The sequence below is a fragment of the Oncorhynchus keta genome, chromosome 18 (genome assembly GCF_023373465.1).
Source record: "Oncorhynchus keta strain PuntledgeMale-10-30-2019 chromosome 18, Oket_V2, whole genome shotgun sequence".
Taxonomy (NCBI): Eukaryota; Metazoa; Chordata; class Actinopteri; order Salmoniformes; family Salmonidae; genus Oncorhynchus; species Oncorhynchus keta.
This window is the reverse complement of record NC_068438.1, coordinates 13,772,649-13,798,132: the sequence shown is the minus strand read 5'-3', so window position 1 is coordinate 13,798,132 and position 25,484 is coordinate 13,772,649. Positions and strand designations below refer to the sequence as shown.

Here is a 25,484-nt window from a genome sequence, read left to right as displayed (position 1 = left end):
TTGGTAAATTAACTAACCTGCTCCCGTTGCCGTTGCCACTGGGGAAGTCGTGCACCTTGACAGGGAACTGCTCCATCTGGCTTAGGCAGTTGTTCATCTTGCGCACCAGTGACAGCAGGGGCCCGTTCTCAGACGGCTCCAGGCGGCCTGCCGGCTCCATCCCCGGGGTCTGGACAGGCATAACACAGGAGGGACACTTCAAACAAGCTGCAAAGACTTGTCGTATTAAAACAGGGCACACCGTAGAAACATTTTTGAAACAGAAAAATGTAAAAAATAATTTATTTCTGGGATAAGTTAAGGTAGTTCCTCCCTTTGTCAGTTTTATTCCATTTGTTTCCAACCGAGTACAACCAGGGTTGAATATTGCCGTTGTAAAAATTTAAAAAAGACAAAGCATGGTTTATCAAATCGTGTCATACAGTGCAAGGAGCTATAAAAAAAGTTAAGCTGAAAAAGATGAAGCTTTTTGTGAGTATGGAAAAGGTCTGCAATTCCCTAAAATGTTGTGCACAAATGTGTTTACATTCCTGTTACTGAGCATTTTTTCTTCGCCAAGATAATCCATCCACCTGACAGCTATGGCATTAATCTTTCAAAGAGCTGATTTAACAGCATGATCATTACACAGGTGCACCTTGAACTGGGGACAGTAGAAGTCCATTCAAAGGTGCAGTTTTGTCACAACACCATGCCACAGATGTCTCAAGTTGAGGGAGTGTGCAATTGGCATGCTGACTGCAGGGATATCCTCCAGAGCTGTTACTAGAAGTTTGAACGGTCATTTCTCTACCATAAGCCGCCTCCGTGGTTTTAGAGAATTTAACAGCATATCCAACCGGCCTCACACCCACAGACGACGTGTATGGTGTTGTGTGGGCGAGCTGTTTGCTGACGTCAACGTTGAGAACAGAGCGCGGTGGGGTTATGGTATGGGCAGGCATAAGCTACAGACAACAAACAATTGCGTTTTATGGATGGCAATTTCAATGCATAGAGATATGATGAGATCCTGAGGCCCACTGTCATTCGCCTCCATCAACTCATGTTTCCACATAACACACAGCCCCATGTCGCAAGGATCTGTACACAATTACTGGAAGCTGAAAATGTCCCAGTTCTTTAAAATGACCTGCATACTCACTAGACATGTCACTCATTGAGCATGTTTGGGATGCTATTGATCAATGTGTACAACGTGTTACAGTTCACGCCAATATCCAGAGGGACAACATTACACAGCCCACAATCAACAGCCTCATCAACTTCTCTTATTTTATGAATATTTATCTTATTTTTAAAAAGTACCAACTCTATTCCCAGTCATGTGAAATCCATAGATTTAGGTCCTAATGCATTTTTTTCCAATTGAATGATTTCCTTAAATGAAGTGTAACGAAATAAAATCTTTGAAATTGTGGCATGTTGCATTTATATTTTTGCTCAGTATAAATAAAAAAGGAGCATACATTTCAGCCTTATGCCTTCAGAGCTGTACAAACAAATTAGGAGATTAAAACACCTGCTGTGTGTAACAGGATCAATCAGCTATAGTTCAGATACTGGAAAATTGGGAGTTAAATGTATATTAACAGGGAATATGTAGAAGAACATTAAACTGACAATTCAAATGTCACATATAATTGAAAAAATGACAACGATCTAGGCCAGTGTTTCCCAACTTCCGTTGTGTTGTAGCCCAGGACAAAAACACACGATTCAACTTGTCAACTAATCACCAAGGCCTCAATGAGCTGAATCAGGTGTTTTTGCCCAGGGCTACAACAAAAATGTGTTCCGTTGCGGATACTCGAGGACCGGAGTTGGGAAACACATGTCTGAACTTCATAATGTAAGGCTCCCGAGTGGCGCAGCAGTCTAAGGCACTGCATCTCGGTGCTAGAGGAGTCACGACAGACCCTTGTTCGATTCCAGGCTGAATAACAACCGGCCGTGATTGGGAGTCCCATAGGGCGGCACACAATTGACCCAGCATCGTCCGTGTTTGGCTGTCAACTGACTTGACTAGTTAAATAAAGGTTTACATTTAATAAAAATACTACATAATAGATGCAATACTCTAGTAGGCCACAAAACTTGAGGGTGGGGTACCTTTTGAACTCTAGGAGAAAAATATACATATACAGACCAGCTGCCATTCATTCTAGCCTGAGTGCTGTTGTGGAATTATCAGAATTAGTTGAGTAACATAGATGTGTTATTTTCATGATATGCTTATGAGTTATTTCTCATAAGAATGTATTTTGTTGTACTATAGTTTTGGCCATTGGCAGTTATCTGTTCTATGTCAGGACTAAGTTGCATGGGCCACAGAGAGGGGAGAGGTCAAGGGGTCATCATGTGTAAACATATCTTTTCGGTGTGGCAGCGACTCCCTACTTTTCCCATGGGGGGAAAAGAGGGTGGCAGTGTCTGGAATCATTCTATGCTCCCTCTTTGTTGACCTATAGGGTCACTCTCCTCTCTGTGAGTTTGTCCTCTGATTGGTTGTATTTAGAATTGGTTCTATCTAAAATGACAATTTGATATATATCATAGGGTGGGGGTAATGTCTTGGTACCATTTTGTACCAAGGACGAGATAAGAGATTTGTTTAGGAGACCAAACTGAACGATAATTTATAGCCGACTCTGACTAGGGGATATTCTCTCTGAAGTAAGGTTTTTTCTCTGTGTAAGTTCCTAAGACCTGTGTTTTGTCACGTCGTCTAGTAGGGGGTGGATCTTTGCTATAAAGGATCCCATTTGCCATTGTGTAAAGGACTCTCAACTTTTCATTAGAGATACTGAACTGTTGAAAGTCAAAATGCTATTGCAAAAGCTTAATTATTATTAAAGGTGAAGATTAAGCATAACTCTGACTCGTGTGATTTGCTCTCTCATCATTTGGTAATTAAGGAAATTTCCACGACAGTGCAAATCCTCATACTGGCTTTATACTGTATTTAGAGCCATGAGATGTATAGCCAATAACTAGGGCCTTGAGTTTATCCTGGTCAGGTCAATCTGAAGTGGTCAGGAAAAAGATTGGATGCCCTACTAGCGCAACATGGCCCATTTGTTTGTGTGACAGCCTTCCTAGACAGATGTTTAAAAAATTAAAAAATAAATAAATGCCCTCAGCTCCAATCTCTGCCAAAATGGCCTATTAGACTGGAGTTGGCTACATTCAGTCACTGGATACTGAGAAAGGATGACCGTCTTCATCGGGCGAAAGACAAACTTCTGATAATAGAAACAGAATCTCATTCTAGTTCTGTGTTTCAGACCTGCCGAACAGCCTTACCGGGCAGCCATAGAAGACATGCAGGAACCACTTGAGGCGGACGTCACGGCTGACCAGGTCACGGTCACTGCTGGAGGTCAGGTAGAGCAGCAGCTGCTTGACCAGGCCGCTGTGCTGGATCTCGAACGACGACACGTCCGACTCCGACACAATGCTGCAGATCTCCACGAGGCACTCCACGCCACCGTCCATCTGGTGGGGGATTGGGGGTGTGACAGCCCAAGTCACTAACCATCATACCTTAATGACGTTGTCTTTAGCTAGCAATGTAGATAGTACCCTGTACCGTCAAAACAGCAAAGCAAAACAGCTGTTCTCAAGTTAGTATTAGCAAACAGGGTTTCCAAAGCAGTCTCCAAGGTGTCAACTAATGACTATTTACTTTCATCGAGTGCAATACTACAATGTGGGAGAGTGTTGGGAAGTACAGTACCTGTAGGCTGAGCTGTTGCGTGGCGGTGCAGAGTCTCTGGAGTACATTTAGTGCGGGGTTGCTGCCATCAATGTTTTCATTGTTGAAGTAGCGTGCCACAAACTTACAGGCCTGCTCTTTGATCCAAGCCTTGATCTTGTCCCTGTAAGGGGATGACCATCTTCATCACCACTACTACTATTGGCTGTCTTGTTTTCTCAATTCCCAACTCTCAACTCCCACAAAGCCCATTGGAGGAGGTTGTACAAGGGGAGAGACCTTGGAACCAGGAGGAATCTAAGATTTGACAGCTTGGGTGTAATCGGTTTGACTAAACCAGGGGTGTCAAACAGAGCCCAAGGGCCAAATCCACGAGCCCATTCAATTTTAAGTGCTGCCCTCAGGACCGCCAAACGAGGGGCACGTTTTTTTGGGATTAAACTTGTGCTATGTCACGTGACAGTCTGTAGTCTGACCTCTCCCCTCTCTGTGGCCCATGATGACACCGTTCCCCAAAGCATTCAATGTTCTTGAACAGACTGAGGTATGTTTGCACCGTGTGGTGGGGTGTGGCATGAAGCAATGAGTGACATATTTAAAGGGTAGCGGTGCATTTTGAATGCTCATATTTACACAACCAAACCTCTCCATGTTTTTCAACTGATCTTCAGGAACAGCACAGTTGCACACCAATTTTCATACTGAACACAGCCCTAGCTACATTTTCTGAGCGAGCCAATGATAATCTCCACCATTACTACCAACACGGCGATAAAAATCATCATCACCACCACGGTTTCCGTCGTACCTGTTGTTGGAGACAGAGTCCTTGGGAAGGGCGCGTGCCAGGCCACTCACACTGGCCGTGCGAGAGGGCTCAGAGTTTGTGCTGTTGGTCTGGGCGCCCAGCTTGCCCCAGGTCTTGGGGTTCAGACTGGCCAAGAAGGAGGATTTGGGGGACTGAGTAGTGGTAGGACTCTTGGCTGTAGGAATAGTAGAAAGGTTAGTCACAGGATGAAACATGACAAAGTGGGTCTCAAATGATACCCTATACTTCAGTGTTTCCCAAACTCAGTCCAGGGACCCCAAAGGGGTGCACATTTTGTTTTTTGCCCAAGCACTAGACAGCTGATTAAAATAATCAAAGCTTGATGATGACTGGTAGATTTGAATCAGCTGTGTAGTACTAGGGCAAACACCTAAACATGCACTCCTTGGGAAACTCTCGTTATAGTTGTTTGAAACAGACACCAGATTCTCTGGCAGATATTAAAGAATGAAGTCATGCTGTATGTATTTATTTATGTCAAGAAATCATAAGGATCAGTTTGCATTCTGCATAAATGTCCCAAATATACCAGGACTCCAGGCACAAAGAGGCATGGAGACCAATGATGCCACAAATGAGAACCAATTTTGAAGGGTCGACTCGTCATGGTTTTACACACACAAACAGTCAAAAGGTTGTGACACCTACTCATTCCAGAGTTCCTTTTTTAATTTTTTAAAAATTCTACATTGTACAATAATAGTAATGATATTAAAACTATGAACTAACACATATGGAATCATGTAGAAACCAAAAAGGGGGGGAAAAAAGCGTTGAACAAATCAAAATATATTTGAGATTCTTCAAAGTAGACACCCTTCGCCTTGAAAGCTTTGCACACTCCCGGCATTATCTCAACCAGCTTCATGAGGTAGTCGCCTGGAATACATTTCAATTAACAGGTATACCTTGTTGAGTTAATGTGTGGAATTCATTTCCTTCTTAATGCATTTGAGCCAATCAGTTGTGTTGTGATAAGGTAGGGTTTGGTATAGAGGATAGCCCTATTTGGTAAAAGACCAAGTCCATATTATGACAACAGCAGCTCAAATAAGCAAAGAGAAACAATAGTCCATCATTACTTTAAGACATGAAGGTCAGTCAATGCGGAAAATGTCAAGAACTTTGAACGTTTCTTCAAGTGCAGTTGCAAAAACCATCAAGCGCTATGATGAAACTTGCTCTCAGAGAACCGCCAAAGGAAGGGAAGACCCAGTTACCTCTGCGGCAGAGGATAAGTTCATTACAGTTACCAGCCTCAGAAATCGCAGCTCAAATAAATGCATCACAAAACTCAATTAACAGACACATCAACTGTTCAGAGGAGACTGTGAATCAGGCCTTCATGGTCAAAGTGCTGCAAACAAACCACTACTAAAGGACACCAATAAGAACACGAGCAATGGACATTAGACCGGTGGAAATCTGGTCTTTGGTCCGATGAGTCCAAATTGGAGATTTTTGGTTCCAACTACTGTGTCTTTGTGACGCGGTGTGGGTGAACAGACGATATCTGCATTTGTGGTTCCCACCGTGAAGCATGGAGGTGGTGTGATGGTGCTTTGCTGATACGCCGTCTGATTTATTTTGAATTCAAGGCACACTTAACCAGCATGGCTACCACAGCATTCTGCAGCGACACGCCATCCCATCAGGTTTGAGCTTAGTGGGACTATCATTTCTTTTTCAACAGGACAATGGCCCAACACACTTCCAGGCTGTGTAAGGGCTATTTGACCAAGAAGAGTTATGAGTTCTGCAGCAGATGACCTGTCCTCATCCCAAACAATCTCAATTGGGTTGAGTTGGACCACAGATTGATGGAAAAGCAGCCAACAAGTGCACAGCATATGTGGGAACTCCAAGACTGTTGGAAAAGCTAGGTTAAGGTGAAATTCCAGGTTAAGCTGGTTGAGACAATGCCAAGAGTGTGCAAAGCTGTCATCAAGGCAAAGGGTGGCTACTTTGAAGAATCACAAATATATTTTGATTTAACACTTTTTTGGTTACTACATGATTCCATGTGTTATTTCATAGTTTTGATGTCGACTACTTTTATACAATGTAGAATAGCCAAAATAAAAAAAATCCTTGAATGAGTAGATGTCCCCAAACTTTTGACTTTTACTGTATGTATGCATACATGCATGTTTACACACACACAGGAATTTCACCTTTACTACTACAAATGTATCATTGACATTTAGCACTATTTGTATCACCTGTGAGAACCATGTGCATCCAGGCTTAGAGACTGATTGTTATTGGAACTATTACCCTGATTGTCTACTTTGTCGTCATCCCTGGGAGGAGAGTACTTGGGCCTTCTGGGCCCTCTCTTAGGCAGACGTTTTCTCTTCAGCACATCACTTAATCGCCTAGGAGAGAGGGAGAGATTAATGTTGTTCTTTGGAGGAGTGTGAGAGTGTCCTTGCGTGTGGTATCTGACCTATCATACATGCACATTCACATGTATTTAGTATTCGTGTTCTCTCACCCTTGTGGGCTGAGGTCCAGTGAGTCGTCCATGCTGTGCTGGAAGCTAGGTGAGCCCAGGTCTGGGGTGGCGGTGGTGGCCGCTGTAGTGTTTGCAGTGCTGATGGTGGTGGTACACAGGCTAGCCGTGCCGCTGGTGCATGCCTTCGGGGGACTAGTGAGGAAGGCCTCCGACTCAGCCAGGTTCTTCACCTGGTGCATCACACCTGGCAGGGGAGGAGGGCAGAGGTGAGGGCTGATGGAATACAGCAAAATTCCTCTTTTCCCAATTCTCTGATATTAAAGAGGTTGTGAGAAATTGTGATTCAATAAATCAGATAAACAGCGTTCTGTGGTCCACGACATAAGTGCACTGTGGTGTGACATCCCAATTTTGTGACCTCAGAATTGACGTCGCTAAAAATACATTGAAGCTCAAATAGCAGTGGAGGACCAATCATAACAGGTCCTCTGAACAGCAGCTCCTGGTGCTAGAAAAGAGCTGTGTGTTAAGGATCATTACAGGTCAGCTCCTCTAGGGAGGAGACACCGTCTCAGGCAGGATTTATCACCTTCTCTTCTGAAGAAGACACTGAATACGTCGGGCAGCTTCTGCATGAGGATCTCAGCCATCTGCAGAGAGCCCACTACAATTTTCAGGTCCTGGCTGGACAGCATGGAGGCAATGTGACTGGGAGAAGGAAACAGACCAACACTGAGGTTCAGGTGTGATGTGAAGACGCATGTCGTACTGACTATTTCTTTTTGTCATTGGAGGCAGCAATCTTGACTCAAAAGTTCACCTGGACACCGCGTGGTTCCTCAGCACGTCCTTGAGGAGCTCGGCATCGGCGAAGAAGATGATCCTGAGGATGGCTCGGAGGCACTTATGTCTGACGGCTGGGCCTGCCGACGAGCTGTACACCTCGTACAGCACCCCAAAAAGGGTCTTGATGAAGCACTTGGCCAGCTCAGGGTCTTCCTTCATCAGCTGGGCCCGTGCATCCTCCCGCCTCACCTCCTGGTGACCCCCTGGGGGACAGACAAGGGGAAAACTCACGTAAGATTTGATAGTTCTTTTGACTCAAAAGGAGAAATTGGATTCCATCAGCTAGTGCAGAAGACACAAAGAAGCAGCCTGTTCAATTTCACGAGTTCACAAAAAAAATGCATTAAGAGCACGTCTGCATTGGGAAAAAGGTAATCTGCCCTCAATGGGACTAACTGGTTCAAAGGCTCAATAAAAATACCAATAACTTAGGGCACTGACCCCTTTCTCCACTGGGTCTATAGCGATCTATAAAATGTATATTTTCCAGTGAATAGAGCTAGTCTCAGAACCCAATCAGGGCATCATACAACAGCAACTGACATGAAACGCATACAACTGACACCAGTTTGGGGATAGTCTATGACTAGAGGTAATGGTCTCTCTCTCACCAGTAGTGGGGTTGGCTAAGGGGTTGGGTTTCCTCTGGATACCCCGTGCTGTGCCAGTGTCCTCGTTGATCTGCTGCATAGAGTTGAAGTCGATAGTGTAGACGCGGCCCAGGGTGGACAGGCTGATCTCGTCCTCTCCGTTCTGGTGGGCCGTCTGGAGAGGAAGAGAGAACCAGACACCCCCAGACGTTAGTGTAACACTGGGCTGCACAGGGGATTCACACAGCTCACAACATATCAAGACGGAAACAGTCTACTTCCTTGTAGTATAGGTAGGGCATAGTTTTTTCTGACTACCTGACCTGAAGAGGACAAACTATGGGCCCCAAGTCTGGAAGGAAATTCCCTAAAATGGAGCGGAGCAGCATGTCTGTTCTTTACCTCAATGATGCGGCTGTCGATGCGGTTGTAGGGGTGCCACAGGCCCCGGTCGTCCCTCCACTGCCAGATGGCCCCCTCTGTGGCCTGGGCACTGCCCTTCTTCAGCATGAGATCCACAGCAAAGATGCCCTCTCTGGGCAGGCAGGGCATCAGCTCGCTGGTGGAGGGGGAACAACAAACAAACAGTTAGCAAAGTGTATCAAGGAAATTCGCAAACAAGCCATCTGTGACGGGTGCATGGAAGCCCCCATTTTTATGCACATCCACCATTAGGGTAGAAAAGGTTGTTGCAACGTTGAGCGCAGCAGAGGGGGTTCCTTACCAGATGAGTGAGGTGAGTTCATAGAGCTCCTGGGGGCTCCGGGGCACCAGGTCAATCTGCTCCTGGCAGCTACCGTTGGCCGCTCCGCAGAGAAGGAAGCGCAGAGTCTCTGCAATATCTGAACAAAGACAACGTGCTTAGTTTGTCCTCTTTCCACAGGCTATTGGCTTGATACAGTCAGGGACTTTGGCCTTGGAGGCATTTAGACTGTCATTATATAGTTAACTTGCCCAAGATTTTGTAAGCTGCATTTTTAGGCTTCATTCATGTGAGCAGTGTAAATGCGTACCAATAGAAAGTGTGTTTGTCTGCATGAGCCACTTACTCTGCTTCATGAGCTGCACGGCCAGACAGGGGCAGTTGGAGCACATGAGGGAGAACATACGCACCACCATGATGAACATGCCCGAGCTGAGCACGGGCGGGGTGACCACCAGCAGCTGCTGGATGTTGGTCAGCAGGTCCCGGGAGGCCACCTGCTGTAGCAGGTTCTGTGGACAGCGGTCACACAGAGGTCAGTCATAATGAGTCTGTTCAGGAGGGTGAGAGATGTTAGAGCCATAGAAACGTGTTGAGTAGAACCGCCTCACTCACCTCCTCGTGTTGAAAGTTGTCCACCAGCCTGGCAAAACAGAGACAAGTGCTTTCAACAGATTTCTTATCCTGTATGGGGGGAGAGAGAAATAACCACATTAGACACGTCTTCACAGGGAACATACCACAGACAACACCAGTGGTGGAAAAGTCCCAAACGTACATGCTTGATTAAAATATAACTTGACTCAAGTAAAAGTGGAAGTCAAAGTAAAATAATACTTGAGGAAAAGGTTTGAAATATAGTTAAGTATCAAACATTTAAAAAATATATTTCCTTATATTATGCAAACCAGACAGCATAATTTGCTTGTTTCTTTAATTAACGGATAGCCAGAATGTAAAAAGTGAATATATGTGTACCTGGTGTGAGAGTCTCTGGGTCAGCAGTGGCAGAGAGTCAGAGACAAAGTGGAACTCGTCAGGGGTGATGCTCTGGCAGCAGTTGGCTGCAATGGCCAAGGCATTCCTCTGGGCGTTGATGCTGAAGAACTCCAGGTACAGCAGACAGTCAGCCAGGCCACCCTGCACAACACAGGAAACACATTTAAAACAAAACAGTTAAACAAGAATTAGGGATAACTGGCACATACAGTGGGGCAAAAAAGTATTTAGTCAGCCACCAATTGTGCAAGATCTCCCACTTAAAAAGACGAGGCCTGTAATTTTCATCATAGGTACACTTCAACTATGACAGACAAAATGAGGAAGAAAAATCCAGAAAATCACATTGTAGCATTTTTTATGAATATATTTGCAAATTATGGTGTAAAATAAGTATTTGGTCAATAACAAAAGTTTCTCAATACATTGTTATATACCCTTTGTTGGCAATGACAGAGGTCAAACATTTTCTGTAAGTCTTCAAGGGTTTCACACACTGTTGCTGATATTTTGGCCCATTCCTCCATGCAGATCTCTAGAGCAGTGATGTTTTGGGGCTGTTGCTGGGCAACACAGACTATCAACTCCCTCCAAAGATGTTCTATGGGGTTGAGATCTGGACACTGGCTAGGCCACTCCAGGACCTTGAAATGCTTCTTACAAAGCCACTCCTTCGTTGCCGGGCGGTGTGTTTGGGATCATTGTCATGCTGAAAGACCCAGCCACGTTTCATATGCCCTTGCTGATGGGAGGTTTTCACTCAAAATCTCACGATACATGGCCCCATTCATTCTTTCCTTTACACGGATCAGTCGTCCTGGTCCCTTTGCAGAAAAACAGCCCCAAAGCACGATGTTTCCACCCCTATGACCATTAAATGTGTGAATTCGAAATGGCTTTTCAACCCCGTTTTATTTATTAAAGTGATCTTGTCATTCTGTATTTCACAACTATCATAAAGCAACCATTTATTAACACTGAGGGATCTCAAAATTAAAAAACGGCTTCCGTTCATCTCATCGGTTTGGCACAGGTGTTATACTAGACATCAGGCCGATGACGACATTTTTTATATTGTCCGATTCCAATATGCTTAATGCTATATCGTGCATCCCTATTATTTTGCAATGGGATTTTTTTAACTCCCATAAGGTGGTGTACAATTGGCAACGTCCGTGTTAAGGCATTGTAAATAATTTGTTCTTAACTTTTCTAGGGTAGAGGGCAGCAATTTGGAATTTTGGATGAAAAGCATGCCCAAATTAAACGGCCTGCTACTCATGTCCAGAAGATATGATATGCATATAACTGGTATATTTGGATAGAAAACACTCTAAAGTTTCCAAAACTGTTAACATAGTGTCTGAGTATAACAGAACTGATTTAGCAGGCGAAGACCTGAGAAAAATCCATTCAGGAAGTAGTTTTTTTTGTTGGGTTTGTAGTTTTTATTCAATGCCTTTACAGTATCCATTGACTTAGGACTCCATTTGCAGTTCCTATGCTTCCACTAGATGTCAACAGTCTTTAGAAATTGTTTCAGACTTGTATTCTGATAAATGAGGGAGTAAGAGCAGTCTGAACGAGTGGACCCTGACTTGTCACAGAGCTTTTTCATGCGCAATCCTGAGAGAGTGCATTTCTTGTTTACCTTTTATATTAACGACTTTATTGTCCAGTTGAAATATTACAGATCATTTAGGCTAAAAACAACCTGAGGATTGAATATAAACATTGTTTGACATGTTTCTATGAACTTCACAGATACAATTAGGATTTTTTTGTCTGCTTGTTTTGACTGAGTTTGAGCCTGTGGATTACTGAAGAAACCGCGAACAAAACGGAGGTTTTTGGATATAATGAGACTATTGAACAAAAGGAACATGTATTTGAGTAAATTAATATCTTCTGAGTGCAACCATATGAAGATCAAAGGTAAGGGATTCATTTTCTCTATTTCTGAGTTTTGTAACTCTTCTGCTTGGCTGGTTACAGTTTGTAATTATTTGTCTACTGGGCTATGTTCTCAAATAATCGTAATGTATGCTTTCGCCCTAAAGCATTTAAAAAAAAAAAAAATTATTATTATTTTTAAAAAATCTGACACCGCATGTTAGGTTTAAAGATTAACTTCTTGTGAATCCATGTAAAATCCGTTTTATTTTCTGAATTTTTTTATAATGTGTATTTCTGTATTTGGCGCTCTGCAATCTCACTGGATGTTGGCCAGGTGGAGCGTTAACTTGTTAAATCTAGGGGTAATTTTTTTTCTCTTTTTAAATAACATACCCAAAGTAAACGGGCTATTTTTCAGGACCAGAAAATAGAATATGCATATAATTGACAGCTTAGGATAGAAAGCACTAAAGTTTCCAAAACTGTAGAGATAGTCTGAGTATAACAGAAATGATATTGCAGGCAAAATAATGGATTTTTCTCAATCAGGAACGCAGCGGTTTCTAAATAAGAGTCGCTTCCTATGCTTCCCTATTGAGCAGTGAATGGGATATCAACGAGATTCCTTTTTCTATGGCTTCCTCAATGTGTCTAGTATCACAAGACATAGTTTCAGGCTTTTATTTTGAAAAATGAGCCTGAGCGACAACATTGCGTCAGTGTCCACCTGATGGCTCTTTGTGTATTTCTCACGCAAAAGACAGAGGTAGCCATTTTTCCACCCGGTCTTACTGAAAAAAGCTCTGTCCTGGTTGATATATTATCTAATAAATATTTGAAAAACACCTTGAGGATTGATTATAAACCACGTTTGCCATGTTTCTGTCGATATTATGGAGCTAATTTGGAATATTTTTCAGCGTTGTCGTGACCGCAATTTCCAGGTGGTTTTCTCAGCCAAACGTGAACTAACAGAGCTATTTTTGGCTACAAAAATTATTTTTCTGGAAAAAAGGAACATTTGCTATCTAACTGGGAGTCTCGTGAGTGAAAACATCCGAAGCTCATTAAAGGTAAACAATTTAATTTGATTGCTTTTCTGATTTGACCAGATTGCCTGCTGCTAGCTAGGCATAATGCTATGCTAGGCTATCGATAAACTTACACAAATGCTTGTCTTGCTTTGGCTGTAAAGCATATTTTCAAAATCTGAGATGACAGGGTGATTAACAAAAGGCTAAACTGTGTTGGAATATATTTCACTTGTGATTTCATGAATATTAATATTTTCTAGTAAGATTTTTTTGTCCGTTGCGTTATGCTACTTAGTGTCAGTTGATGACAATTCTCCCGGATCCGGGATGGGTAGTTAGATCACTTATTATTATTATAATTTTTTTCTCTACTTCCGTTCAATTTGGCCGGCAACAGTTTTATTTATCAACTATTATTTCCGGCTAATGGAAAACCTGAGACATATCTAACATACAGCCACCACCATCACTTATTTTAAGGTGAGTCCATGAGAGCCGGGTAGGGAGCAGAGATGAGAGAGGCAGAGCTGAGCCATAGGGAGCAACACTTACAGCCTGCAGGATGGCTTTGCTGTGTCGCCTTGACAACATCTCCAAGGCAGTCAGGGCCTGCTCCGCCACGTCAATGAACTGAATCACCTGAAGCTGCAGACAGAGAGAGCTATTATCATATCCACCACCGTTTTATGACTGAATATGAATGAAGAGAGAACAAGAACATGAGAAAGACAAATTGAAGACAAGAGAACAAGGTGTGGGCTAGGAAAACCTGGGTTGCATTCAGTAGGTATTAATTGTTGGGACATGTTTTCAAACATACTAGGCAGTACTGAAATTTGAATGTGTGTGTTTGGTGCCTACTGAACCTGAGCAGAGGGGGTTATCCTACCTTCTCCAGGAAGACTGGGATGGCATCCACGACCACAGCAGAGGACCGAGGCAGCGCCTCCATCATGTAAGTGAGAGCACGGGAGGCGTGGTTCATCTGAGCAGAGGCACGGGGTAAGATACAGATTTCACAAACATAACTCCAAAGGAATCCTTGTTGGCTGGAACCACAGTTAAAACACTACTGAGGTACAGTTATTTGCAACAAAATATAACCAGGAGAGAGTGTGGCACCTCGCAATGTAGGCCTAATGTCATGGTGAAAAACAAATATCACTGCCCCCCTCCCCAAAGACAAGCTCAGGATACTCACAATGTCAAAGTTATGCTCCATCTGTAACAATGTCATCTGTAAAGAAGAGGGGATTAAGGGATTTAGCAAATCAAGTCACAGTGTAAAATGACTTAAGACTAAAGGCAGACAAAGCATTCTGTGACTCACCAGAGCAGGCACCACGCTCTTCACGGGAAAGCCTCCTAGTGTCTCCTCGTTGCCCATCACTAGCAGCTGGCACATCTCGATAGCGGCCTGGAGCTGCTGGGACTCGTCGCCGGTGGCCTGCAGGCCCTGCAGCAGCTGCTGAGCCTTGGAGCCTGGGAGGAGAGGAGGAATAAAGCAGGTCAGAGTAGAGACTAAACAGCAGGGCCAGTATTCACAAGAGTAGGAGTGCTGATATAGGATCAGTTTAGCCCTTAAGATAAAAGCTAAACCCCTCGCCATATAATGAGATTATATGGCGACGGGGAATCAGACCCTAGATCAGCACTCCTCTGAGAAACATTTTTAATATGGGCCCTGCCAGGAGTGCAGTCAGCACACACTTGGATTAGAGTTGAGTGAAAAGCAGGTTATAAGAATAAAGACAGACATAAGTGAACTCAACATGCCTCCCCTGAGGGAGAATGGAAACATCCTGCTCACTCAGGGCTCCCGAGTGGCGCTGCGGTTTAAGGCACTGCATCTCAGTGCTAGAAGCTTCACTACAGACCCTGGTTCGATCCTGGGCTGTATCACAACCAGCGTGATCGGGAGTCCCATAGGGCGGTGCACAATTGGCTCAGTGTTGTCCGGGTCAGGGGAGGGTTTGGCCGGGGTAGGCCGTAATTGTATATAAGAACGTTCTAAACTGACTTGCCTAGTTAAATAAAAGTTTTTTTTTAAGAAATAAAAAAATATGTTAAGTGGTAATTAAATGGATTCTGGACACAGACAAGATGGTGTAGCACTCACTGGCTCCACTGCCTATAGTTCTGTGAAACAGCTGGGACATGCGGGGTCCCAGGGGCCCAAAGAGGTGTGGGGGTAGACCCCTGGCCTCCAGCAGGGCTGTGGGGAGAAAACAGCTAGGTTAGACAACAACCAAAGATCCCGCAACACCAACAAGGGCTGACAGGGAACTCTTAGACAGGAACATTGGCACCTGTATCTAAGGAAAGCTGTGATCGTCATACCTTGGAGTCTGCCCATTTCAGAGTCATCGGACTCACTCTCACCGGATGTGGTCATCCCTACAGCTCCGGCCACTGAGCTAGAAGCTGGAGAAAATTAAGGGGCAATTAAATCACCATTGTCCTCATCAAAATCACAACAAATGTTCAAGTAAGGATCATACACACATAGGCAGGCCTAGGAAAACAGTCAACGATCTTTTATAATAATAATAATAGTGTACACACACCAAGCAGAGGCTACATCAAGCTTTGGCTGGCTCCTATCCGTTTAGAACAAAGACATACCAGAAATTTGTGGGATAGTGCAAAGGTTTTTATCCACTAAGGGTCAAGGGGAGAGAATCTCTGCTACCACAAGCAGGTAGTGCTACACCTATAATGGTACACGGAGTGTGTCCCTGACCATGTGAGCTGAGAAGGAAAAACACTATGCCCTAGTCGCAGTAGGTACCTGTACCCGAAGCCCCCTGCGGGGCCTCATCAGTGCGGGCAGCCGAGGAGTTGGCACCATCCTGGTTGTTGTCCGAGTCAGCCATCTTCTCTTGTCGGCGAGCTTCGGCTGCCCCGCGCTTGCCCAGGCCTGAGCCTCGCCGACTGGGGGGGGCATAGTGGGACTGAGTGACTACACAAACTAGACCACAAAGCCCACAATCAAACATGGCAGCACACAACTGACATTCCTGGTCATAAGGTATCACTAACTTACACTTGTGTTTCGCAATGTGAACATCTGTTCACACACACAGGTACCGACAAGAAGCGTGTTCATAAAATGAGTGAAAACTGTCATATTTTAGAAAACAGGAAACACTGGACAGTTAATTGAAAGGAATAATTCAACTAAAACCACTAATTCAGTGTTAAATATATATATTTTTTATTTTGTCATAATAAAGGTTGTTAGCAACATGTCGAAATCTGTTGCAGCTCAAGTCGACCGTAACACACAATGCAAGGCGCTCTCACACGGGGGGCTAGGTAGCTGGCTAGCAAATATAGCTACACATAATAATGACAAAAACAATATTAGCATGTGAAGTAGCTAGCCAGCTGTAAAATCGACAAACTGCAGGAGTATAGAACCATGTTCAACCTGCAGATCGTCTGCCTCAAGGAGGGGGGTGCTGACCTTGCTATGGCAACAGCCCATACATGCGGTAAAGAGGTTCATGGAACACCGGGGCAAGAGCAAGGATGCGTCATTGGCAGCCATTCAAAAAAATCTGATCCAACAGTGGATATTGATGATTTAGGAGTTCTATTGGCCTCACAAATGTGGTTACTATAATCCGATACGGATATATTTAGTCCTTTTCGGGTTTGGAGAAGTGTCTGCTAAATGCTAACTCCTATTTGTATAAGCTGGTAGCATAGCTAGCGTTAGAGATTGGTAGGTGATGTTTTAAGTGTGATGCAGTTGGTGATGACGTTAACATGTATTGGGGTTGACATCCACTCAAGTATTATACTCGGATGTTTACCACAACATTGTGTGAAATACACAAATAGCCTAAAAGTAGGCACAATAAGGGATTCTGAATCTTTCCCCCATGGGGGAGTTTCCATTGTTTTGGTCAAGTTCCATAGATCTATTTACAGAATCTCTGCTTCCCCACAGACATAGCCCAGGGCAAGAAGGGAGGAGAAACATTCATTGCAGATTTTTTCAACCCTTATTTTTATCAGGTAAGTTGACTGAGAACACATTCTCATTTACAGTAATGACCTGGGGAATAGTAACAAGGGAGAGGAATGAGCCAATTGGAAGCTGGGGATGATTAAGTGGCCATGGAATTTAGCCAGGACACAGGGGTTAACACCCTTACGATAAGTGCCATGGGATCTTTAGTGACCAGAGAGTTAAGAAACCCATTTAACATTCTATCCGAAAGACAGCACCCTATACAGGGCAATGTCCCCAAACCCTGTCCTGCGGCATTGGGAAACTGAGTTGAATCATTTGGTCCACTGTTTAGTTTGAACACATCTAAGCGAAATATATACTTCGTCACGACAGACAGACAGATTGATGCCCATACAACTATTGACTGATTTGGTAATCTGGAGTGCAGATAATTATTTGAAAAGCCTTATGAAATGTGATAGTGTTATTCCCCATCTCCAGTGACAATAACTTTATGATGATGCTTTACAAGACGATTTCCTGATTCCACACTGTCAACTTAGAAGTTAAATCATGGTGAAAATAGTTATTTTACCAACTCATAGAACATATCCTGTCAATTTGGTTGTGTCATGTCTAGAGTGGATTTTCCCCTTTAAACATGTCAGCCATAACAACACTTTTGAATGCACTGAAAGATCGACTTCTCAGGGACAATTTCATTAGGTATTGCCAAGGAAGCCACCCACTTCCATAAAATATTGGATGTATAGTTTAATACTTTTTGTACACACCGAAATACAGCAGACTACAATTGACTTGGGGCTTTAGACTGGAGAAGTTGAGATGACCGAGCAGTGAGAGGCTGTAGTACCTGGTGCTGGCGCAGGAGCCCGTGGTCTTCTGGCGTGTGCTCCGCCGAAAGCTGGGGAGCTCTGCTGGAGGAGACTCGCTGCGCTTCTTAGTGGACTTCCTCAAACCTGATGAGACACGAGGAGTCAATGAGTAAACAGTCAAGGCAAAAGACAGGAAAAACCACAGAGATAGTAAACCACTAGAAATGTGTTATATTGTTATATCATGATAACCATTTCCATCACTTAAGAGCAATTACAGTGGGGCAAAAAAGTATTTAGTCAGCCACCAATTGTGAAAGTTCTTCCACTTAACAAGACGAGAGAGGCCTGTAATTTTTATCATAGATACACTTCAACTATGACAGACAAAATAAGAAAAAAAATCTAGAAAAACACATTGTAAGATTTTTAATGAATATTTGCAAATTATGATGTAAAACTTTTGTTATTGACCAAATACTTATTTACCTCAATACATTGTTATATACCCTTTGTTGGCAATGACAGAGGTCAAACATTTTCTGTAAGTCTACACAAGGTTTTCACACAATGCTGCTGGTATTTTGGCCCATTCCTCCATGCAGATCTCCTCTAGAGCTGTGATGTTTTGGGGCTGTTGCTGGGCAACACATGGGGTTGAGATCTGGAGACTGGCTAGGCCACTCCAGGACCTTGAAATGCTTCTTACGAAGCCACTCCTTCGTTGCCCGGGTGGTGTGTTTGGGATCATTGTGATGCTGCAAGACCCAGCCACATTTCATCTTCAATGCCCTTGCTGATGGAAGGAGGTTTTCACTCAAAATCTCACGATACATGGCCCCATTCATTCTTTCCTTTACACGGATCAGTCGTCCTGGTCCCTTTGCAGAAAAACAGCCCCAAAGCATGATGTTTCCACACCCATGCTTCACAGTAGGTATGGTGTTCTTTGGATGCAACTCAGCATTCTTTGTCCTCCAAACACGACGAGTTGAGTTTTTACCAAAAAGTTCTATTTTGGTTACATCTGACATTCTCCCAATCTTCTTCTGGATCATCCAAATGCTCTCTAGCAAACTTCAGACGGGCCTGGACATGTACTGGCTTAAGCAGGGGGACACGTCTGGCACTGCAGGATTTGAGTCCCTGGCGGCGTAGTGCGTTACTGATGGTAGGCTTTGTTACTTTGGTCCCAGCTCTCTGCAGGTCATTCACTAGGGACCAACATTTCACCCAATCCGTTTCAGTAGTGATAAGGGGTGTTTTTCCAGTAGAAAAACTGGAATTTCAGTTTACTCCCTAAAGTTTTTATTTTTACCCCAACCCTGATTTTAACTGACAGGAGTAGTTAGTGGTTGACAAGTGGCATAACGGTCAAGAGCATAGCAAGGACTGGTTCAGAGGGGGTCAGCACCAGTCACTCATAACAGTAAGGGAGGAACAGTCACACACTGACAGCTCTGGTGTTGTTCTCTGTCGAGAGCCCAGTACCACCGACACTGGGTGAGAGTATAAATAGCCCATCTCTCATTAGTACAGAACAACCTTCATGCTAAACCTGAGGGTCCCAACAGAATGCAAAAATATGACACCGACTGAGCTTTTCAAGTAGCCACAAACGCAACCACACACCTCAGTCATGTCCCCCAGTAACACCAGTTAACCAACAGAATAATCAAAATGGTAATGTGTTGTTGCTACAGCAGGAAGCCTGTTGGGCGCCATCACAGCCACACCGCGCACCCACCATGCAATCTGGCTTACTCACCATTATAGCAGCAGAGACGACAGACTGAGAAGATGTGTGTGTGTGTGTGTGTGTGTGTGTGTGACAGTGTGCACTACAAGTGACAAAATGTGCCCCTCCCCCTTAATAAAAGTGGGTGAATCACTCGCACCCCCCCAGTGAAAACATGATGCCTGCTAGTTGGCCGGCCGTCAGGCAGGGTGGGCCGGTCTAGGTCACATGTTTGGAGCTGGGCCCTGTGGCAGCGTGCCCAGCCTCAGTTACCATCTTGGAATCCCCTACCCCAAACCAGAACACACTGATCCTCTTCCACTCACCCGCATGCACTACATTTGTGACAGCTCCCCCCTAAACCACCTAGGAGCTTTAAACTCAAGACTGTACGAGTCTGAAAATTGAGCCATACAGTCACTCTTCTTCAAAACAAACTACACCCACCATCTGACCTTCACCTTACACTACAATTACCATAATGCATCGCTGTGTTGTGATCTCCGTAACCTCAGGGCTGATTCTGTCTGATCTGACAGCAAAAATGTAATGCCTCCAAGCACATTAGCGAGCCCTTACCACCTACCTAACACCTGAGAGGCTGTAGTAAATCAGTCTGTCCTTCACAAATATCCATTTGCGCCACAGTCCAACTGGCTACAGTAGAGCCACCAGACAGATTATTTACATCTTCCAGTTTGAGGCTGGCCTGGTACTGAAACCTGAAACAGTCAAGCCAGGTATTTGCAGATCTTTAAGGCACATTTTCTCCCCAATTTCAATCTTGTTTCATCGCTGCAACTGCCCAATGGGCTCAGGAGGCGAAGGTCAAGTCACTTCTTAACACCCACCTACCTAACCCGGTAGCCAGCCGCACCAATGTGTCGGAGGAAACACCGTTCAACTGACGACCGAGGTCAGCCTGCCACAAAGAGTTGCTAGAGCGAGATGAGCCAAGTAAAGCCCACCCTGGCCAAACCCTCCCCTAACCCGAACGACACCAGGCCAATGGCGCGCCGCCTTATGGAACTGGAATCAAACCCAGGTCTGTAGTGACACATCCAGGACTGCAATGCAGTGCCTGAGGCCTCCCAAGTGGCGCAGCAGTCTAAGCAATGTGGTTAACCACTACACTTATACTAATCCATACACTCCAGGTCTGTAAACTTTAAAGGGTTAGGGCCAAAGGGAACATAGAAGCAAATTTGGACCACCTATATCAGTTACATGTGTGTCTGTGGGAGTTTATATGCAAGGTTCGCTCTGTGTGTCCATGCATGCTTATCAGCACCGACTGTCTGCGCAGGGTTAATCCCCGCCTGGTGTGTGTGTGGTGGAGTGTGCCTGGTGTGAGAAGCAGTCACCCCAGCAGGTCCCAGTGCAGAGTGAGTTTCTGTAACTGAAGCAGCAACAAGGGTACTGTGACATTTAATCCCGGAGTGTAACCTCTACCAGAGCACCACAACGACCCTCCAAAGACTGCTGCTCACACTGCCTACAACCTTTGAACCTGAAGGAAGCAAACCCTTGGACCCTGGCTGGCTCACCATTACAAATATGAGCACCCCAAACACAACTCCCCCTTGGTTGAAGGGAAATGTGACACGGTACACACAGGTACGAGGAGAGGGCAGGACAAACTCACTTGCTAGTTTGGCTTGTAGTCCTGAGGGTCCAGGTTTGGAGGCGGTCTCTGTCTTGGAGGAGCTGGGTAGGGACAGTTTGGGCTTTGGCAGGTTGACCTTGGGACTGAAGCGGGCCGCCCACTCAAACTTGGACGAGACGGCGGCTTTGGCCTGCTCCTTTTCACGGGTGCTTCGGCGTGGAGAGGGGCTGGAGGCAGAGCGGGAACGACGTGCCTTGTTCTGGTCTTTGCCCTGCTTGAGCCTGGCACCCTGTGTGGCGGTGGCACTGTTGGTGCCTGTGGAGGAGGAGGAAGAGGTGGAGGCAGAAGAGGAGGAGTCAGTCACCGTGTTACACCCAGCTTTGGCTGAGGCGGCCGACTTCGACGCCAGCTTGGTGGGTTTTGCAAATCTGCCGTCGGTACGGTTGGGGAGCGACCCAGCAGTGCTGCTCAGACAGGGGAGGGAGTCAGCCTTCTTCCGTTTAAGATTCGGTGAAGCCCCAGAGGCCCCGCTCTTCTTGCTCTGGCCGCGGCCTGTAGGCAACTCTGGAGCCAAGGGTCTCTTCTTGGAGGATTTGGCAGGGCCTTTCTTGGCCTCAGTGGTATGGTCTCTGGGTGGGGGGTTGGATTTTGACTTCTTGGCTGGGGTGGGGGTGTAGGTGTTAAGGTCAGGTGCAGAATTTCTCTTCAACCCTCGGGTGGTGCCTTCAGTCTTGGATTGGTGTCCTGTTGGCTCTCGCTCTGATGTACCTGCGGCCTCTGGGTCGCCTTGCAGCACAAATGAAGCCACAGACAGTGACAGACTGCTACTCCCAGGGCGGTGGAGGACAGGAGAAAGAAAGAACCTTTTAGCACAGTGTCCAAACTGGAAAGTGATTAAGTACAACGCTTCCATTCAGTTAATTTAGGCCTACAGTAAATAGCCAATGGCGCTATAGATTGAAAAACAATAGTTACATTTTTATCTAAGCGCAATAGTCTGTCTAAAGCAGACCCCACAAACACAGTGAGTGCGAAGAAGAAAGGAGGGGTACCTTCTTGAGCTGTGCCCTCTGGACTGGCCAGAGGCTGAGCTGGGTGCAGCTTTGGAAGCCTTAGATTTAGATCTTCTACTTTCAGGAGGGGAATTTGCTTTATGTTTTACCTGCTCTGACTGCAACCTGTAAGGTGGGGAATTAAAGAGCAAGTGAGTGTGGATTTTGTGTAAATCACTCCATATCATTATTAGAAGACTTGATGAAGTCATTCCCACATCATTGTTCACCCATCCTGTACTGCTCCAAGGAATTCCTCTGGAGAACACCATGCAAAAACAATCTAAATATACTTGAATATTAATACACAAGACACCAAATAATGCTTTTTCCTTTAACTCAACACATTGGAAAGGGTTAAGACATTTGTAATACATTAGAATGAACGTCAAGCATTCCCTTACTTGTTCAGACAGACAGATAAACACACCAAAATAAAAACATGTGAGAACACAGATGTGCTGGGGGAGGGGAGGGGGCAACGATGACTTACCTTCCTACGACTGTATGGTCTTGTGGCTGGGCCGCAGCAGTGTTCCTCTGTGAACGGCGCAGTGACCCCCCTGGATTGGAATTAGGCCGGTTGGACATTGGCACCTCTCTCCTGAAGGGACATACCCTTTCTAGACACTACCATTCACTAGGCCGAGGAGAAGAGAGTAAAGATCAGATCATGGGGGAGACATCAGGGTGCCCTTGCGATTAGCATGATCCCAAACAAAGTTCAATCCAATGGACAGATGTGTTGGCTATAGATGTCAATGCTGCCGTTTTACTCAAAGTATTCCATAAACCCCACTAAATGATCACATGAATTGGGCTGCCTGTGTAAACACAGCCCTGGTAAATGAATCACAAAAATGTACACCTGATACAAGCCCCTGCCTAACAAAACAATCGTATTACTCACATTACCATTTGTTTGAAGGCAGTAAAGGGCAGTATGCAAGATCAATGAGCCTCAGCCAAACATCACACGGAGACATACACCTCTAAATCTGACCAGACCAAAGATAGATGGCAGATTGATCCAATGAGACAATGACGACAGGCCCAAAATAACTGTACACCAACTTAAAACAAAGAAGCATATAGATTTAAAAGCAGTGATGGACCCATTACATTTTTGGCCAATACCGAGATTTTACTTACCAAAAAACCCAATACCGATATTTAAAGTTTTTGCGGCCTTTTAAGCATTCTATTACAGTTAAATAGTTAACACACACAGACGCAGCGGTCTAAGGCACTGCATCTCAGTGCAAGAGGCGTCGCTAGAGTCCCTGTTCTTAACTGACTTGCCTAGTTAAATAAAAGGTTACACACACTAGAGGTCGACCGATTATGATTTTTCAGCGCCGATGCCCATTATTGGAGGACCAAAAAACGCCGATACCGATTTATTTGTAAGAATGACCATTACAACTACTGAATGAACACTTATTTTAACTTTAATATAAGACATCAATGAAATCAATTTAGCCTCAAATAAATAATGAAACATGTTCAATTCGGTTTAAATAATGCAAAAACAAAGTGTTGGAGGAGAAAGTACAAGTGCAATATGTGCCATGTAAGAAAGCTAATGTTTAAGTTCTTTGCTCAGAACATATGAAAGCTGGTGGTTCCTTTTAACAGGAGTCTTCAATATTCCCAGGTAAGAAGTTTTAGGTTGTAGTTGTCGGAATTATAGGGAGTATTTCATATCCCTTTGACTATTGGATGGTCTTATAGACACTTTAGTATTTCCCGTGTAACAGTATAGCTTCCATCCCTCTCCTCGCTCCTACCTGGGCTCGAACCAGGAACACATCGACAACAGACACCCTCAACTACACCAAGTCTCAGAGCGAGTGACGTTTGAAATGCTATTAGCGCACACCCTGCTAACTAGCCAGCCATTTCACATCGGTTACACTAGCCTAATCTTGGGAGTTGATTGGCTTGGAGTCATAAACAGCACAAGCTTGAAGCATTGTGAAGAGCTGCTGGCAAAACGCACGAAAGTGCTGTTTGAATGAATGGTTACGCACCTGCTTGTCCCTACCGTCGCTCAGTCAGATACTTGTATGCTCAGTCAGATTATACACAATGCAGGACACGCTAGATAATATCAAATCAAATTTTATTTGTCACATACACATGGTTAGCAGATGTTAATGCGAGTGTAGCGAAACGCTTGTGCTTCTAGTTCCGACAATGCAGTAATAACCAACAAGTAATCTAACTAACAATTCCAAAACGACTGTGTTATACACAGTGTAAGGGGATAAAGAATATGTACATAAAGATATATGAATGAGTGATGGTACAGAGCAGCATAGGCAAGATACAGTAGATGGTATCGAGTACAGTATATACATATGAGATGAGTATGTAAACAAAGTGGCATAGTTAAAGTGGCTAGTGACACATGTATTACATAAGGATGCAGTAATATCATCAACCAATATCATCAACCATGTGTAGTTAACTAGTGAATTTGATTGATTGTTTTTTATAAGATAAGTTTAAATGCTACCTAGCAACTTACCTTGGCTTGCATTCGCGTAATAGGCAGTCAGTCTCCTTGGAGTGCAACGGTCGTTATTGCGTTGGACTTGTTAACTGTTAATTAAGGTTGCATGATTGGATCCCCCGAGCTGACAATGTGAAAATCTGTCGTTCTGCCCCTGAACAGGCAGTTAACCCACTGTTCCTAGGCCTTCATTGAAAATAAGAATGTGTTCTTAACTGACTTGCCTAGTTAAATAAAGATTAAGTAAAGGTGAAAAAAAAGGGTGTCCAAAAATACAGATTTCCGATTGTTATGAAAACTTGAAATCGGCCCTAATTGATTGGCCATTCAGATTTTAAAATCGGTCGACCTCGAACACACACTCGCAAAAGTAATTTTACATTTACATATACCCCCATTACCAGTAAAACAATCAAAACATGTTTCTTTCACTTGCTTGCTGTGCCGTTTTGTTGTTCAGTCGTTTCACTCAACCACGATTTCTCATGGTATGGAATGCCATGCCATTTGGGTCTTTGAGTGTCAAATAAGCTTGTTGACCAATCAGGACCTGAATAATGACTGCACGTCACATAATTGAACACGTTAATCAATTTTGTACATAGTGTAATAACTATCACTCGTATTTCATGTCACGATTCGTATGCTATGATGCCGGTAAAAAGTTCTCGCACACCTACAGTTCTGGTCACACACA

General features: G+C 44.3%; 1 protein-coding gene across 2 annotated transcripts in view; it reads right to left on the bottom strand.

Annotated features, from left to right (window-relative positions):
• The window catches only part of LOC118397311 (E3 ubiquitin-protein ligase TRIP12), a 53,839-nt gene that overhangs the window by 15,314 nt on the left and 13,041 nt on the right, over positions 1-25,484 (bottom strand). Inside the window, exons 2-26 of one of the 2 annotated variants that reach the window (XM_035791945.2) lie at positions 22,763-22,909; positions 22,270-22,395; positions 21,257-22,041; positions 17,912-18,017; positions 15,865-16,007; positions 15,414-15,497; positions 15,193-15,288; positions 14,404-14,555; positions 14,275-14,310; positions 13,963-14,058; positions 13,626-13,718; positions 10,123-10,284; positions 9,760-9,828; positions 9,491-9,656; positions 9,166-9,283; positions 8,844-9,000; positions 8,463-8,616; positions 7,826-8,054; positions 7,595-7,713; positions 7,045-7,249; positions 6,825-6,925; positions 4,527-4,701; positions 3,740-3,881; positions 3,307-3,498; positions 18-169 (exon numbers count right to left, since the gene is read on the bottom strand). In XM_035791945.2, the coding sequence (XP_035647838.2) occupies positions 18-169; positions 3,307-3,498; positions 3,740-3,881; positions 4,527-4,701; positions 6,825-6,925; positions 7,045-7,249; positions 7,595-7,713; positions 7,826-8,054; positions 8,463-8,616; positions 8,844-9,000; positions 9,166-9,283; positions 9,491-9,656; positions 9,760-9,828; positions 10,123-10,284; positions 13,626-13,718; positions 13,963-14,058; positions 14,275-14,310; positions 14,404-14,555; positions 15,193-15,288; positions 15,414-15,497; positions 15,865-16,007; positions 17,912-18,017; positions 21,257-22,041; positions 22,270-22,395; positions 22,763-22,860 (3,956 nt within the window). In that variant the 5' untranslated portion in view covers positions 22,861-22,909. The remainder of the gene's footprint in view (positions 1-17; positions 170-3,306; positions 3,499-3,739; positions 3,882-4,526; positions 4,702-6,824; positions 6,926-7,044; positions 7,250-7,594; positions 7,714-7,825; positions 8,055-8,462; positions 8,617-8,843; positions 9,001-9,165; positions 9,284-9,490; positions 9,657-9,759; positions 9,829-10,122; positions 10,285-13,625; positions 13,719-13,962; positions 14,059-14,274; positions 14,311-14,403; positions 14,556-15,192; positions 15,289-15,413; positions 15,498-15,864; positions 16,008-17,911; positions 18,018-21,256; positions 22,042-22,269; positions 22,396-22,762; positions 22,910-25,484) is intronic. The other variant, XM_035791946.2, reaches the window with a different exon arrangement.